The sequence below is a fragment of the Dendropsophus ebraccatus genome, chromosome 1 (genome assembly GCF_027789765.1).
Source record: "Dendropsophus ebraccatus isolate aDenEbr1 chromosome 1, aDenEbr1.pat, whole genome shotgun sequence".
NCBI classification, from domain to species: Eukaryota; Metazoa; Chordata; class Amphibia; order Anura; family Hylidae; genus Dendropsophus; species Dendropsophus ebraccatus.
In genome coordinates this window covers 200536366-200538700 of record NC_091454.1, presented here as the reverse complement: position 1 = coordinate 200538700, position 2335 = coordinate 200536366, and the positions used below count along the sequence as shown (strand labels likewise).

General features: G+C 40.9%; 1 protein-coding gene across 1 annotated transcript; it reads right to left on the bottom strand.

The window, feature by feature from the left end:
* Positions 1–476: 476 nt before the first annotated feature.
* On the bottom strand, positions 477–1403 carry LOC138783923 (olfactory receptor 1G1-like). The gene has a single exon (XM_069959256.1). The coding sequence runs from the start codon at positions 1401–1403 to the stop codon at positions 477–479; it is 927 nt and encodes a 308-aa protein (XP_069815357.1).
* Positions 1404–2335: the final 932 nt, after the last annotated feature.

Sequence of the window (2335 nt, the reverse complement as noted above, 5' to 3'; positions counted from 1 at the left end):
CCCATGGTTCCTTGGTTTTATCCATAGTTACCCGAACTAACAGCAGCAGAAATGTGGCTCGGAGAAATGTTAGCTTTTAGTCCAATTTATCTGTGATCCTGCAACCCAAAAACATTCTCCTGTGCAAACAGCCATTTTTAGGGGATTTAACTCTTTCCTATGAAAACAGCAAGTTTTTGACATTCAATGCCTCAAATAAAAGGAGTGTGAACGAAGTCTAAGGGGAACATTTGTTAAGTCAGGCATTTTTGTGCCACGCTTAAAGATGTCCCTGCCCCCGTTCTGTCCCCTCCCTGCCCCTCTGGTGCGACGGGTGTAGTGAAGCCCGAAGCGAAAATGTATTCGCAAAACAAGCGTATGTTAATACATTTATTCACATTTGGCCCCTCTATTCCAGAAAATTGGAGATACACCAGATCATAAATGTCCCCCTAAGTGTTTGTATGGTTCAGCAAGGCCGTTTTAGCAGGTGTTTCTTAAAGCAAGATGTTTCTTAAAGCTGTTATTACATTTTTATTTCTTAAACTGTATACCAGTGGGTTTAACATTGGCACAACTCCAATGTAAATCATGGACAGCAGTTTGTCCTGTTCCTCGGATTGTCCATTTTCAGCTTTCATGTTCAAGCTGAGAGATGTCAAGCAGAATAAGAGCACAGTGGTGATATGAGAAGAACACCTTGAGAATGCCTTTTGCCTTCCTGAAGATGTTTTGATCTTCAGGATCGTAGATATGATACGCATATAAGAGCTAAAAATTAGTATCATGCACATAAATCCCACAGTAAACCCATTCACTATTATTAAAATACCGATGTGTGTACTGTCACCGCAGGATAGCTTCAGGATTGACATCATATGGCAGAAGAGATGATTGATCTCCTTGGAATCTGAGAATGACAGCTTTGATATCAGTAGGGTGTACACCATGGCGTTTACGGCACCCAAATTCCAAGACACAAATGATAACAAGGAACATTTCAACTTATTCATGAGAAGAATATAATGCAGTGGAACACAAATCGCCACATATCTGTCATACGCCATGGTTGTCAATAGATAAAACTCAGTGGCAGCACAGAAGACGTAAAGGAATAACTGAAGCAGGCATTGAGAATAGGATATGCTTGTGTCTTCAGTTATCATAATGAACAACAGCTTTGGTGAGATGACGGAGACGTATAGGATGTCCAGCACCGACAAGTTACATAGGAAAACATACATTGGAGTGTGAAGCTTGGGAGCCAGACATACAATTATAAGGATAATAAGGTTTCCAAGTATGGAGATCAGATACATGAAACAGATCCCAATAATAAATGCAAGTTGAAGATGAGGATAGTTGGAAAAAGCCACCAAGTGAAATTCTCCTTGTGTCGAACAATTATGCAAAACTGAAGTCATTTTTTTTTTTTTTTTTAAGAAAAATGTATTCTAAATGTTTTAGGTATATTAATCCTCAGGCTGAAATGAGCAAAGGATGAGTTTTTTAAGCAGACTGTGAAAAATCTTAATCCATCTCAGCAATTCAAGTAATACTTCTTTGGAATAATGCCAGCAAACTATGGAAATCGACAAATCTGACAGAAGAGAACTCTGTATGTGTCTGCATGAAATCAGAGGTATAAGAACATACATTATAGGGCTATTAAGTGGGTACTATTACCATAAAAACTCCTCTACCGACTCTGTGTAGTTTCACGTGACCAAGACAAAATGCAATATCTTATGGAAAAGGTCCAACAGAATCCAGAGGTATTCCTAAATGCTTTGTTGAGCAGGTCAGCTTACATAAATACAACATTTCGACCCCCGTCTTTGTCAAGTATCCGTTGTATTTATGTAAGCTGGCTTGCTCAACAAAGCATTGAGGAATACCTCTGGATTCTGTTGGACCTTTTCCATGTGAAATTGTTTATACCCACTGAGGGATTGTGGGTTTACCAGTGTGCATCCTACCTACCAGGCACCCTTGAGTCCACTGGTGCTGCTGTACCTATCAATTTCTTGTAAATGCAAAATGCTAGTGTTACTCACTTAGACAGAAGGAAGGAGGCGAAGAAGTGTGCATCTCCCCCTGCTCGACCTCCTGATTGGTTGCCATCTAGACACTCAGACCATGACTGATAGAGACTTTTGATTAGAGATGAGCGAACCGGGTTCGAGTCGATCTTAACCCGAACGTTCGGTATCTGATTATCTGGGGCTGCTGAACTTGGATAAAGCTCTAAGGTTGTCTGGGAAAACATGGATACAGCCAATGACTATATCCATGATTTCCACATAGCCTTAGGGCTTGTCATGGCCACGGCGGCGTCCCGTGCTCCGGGACGCCG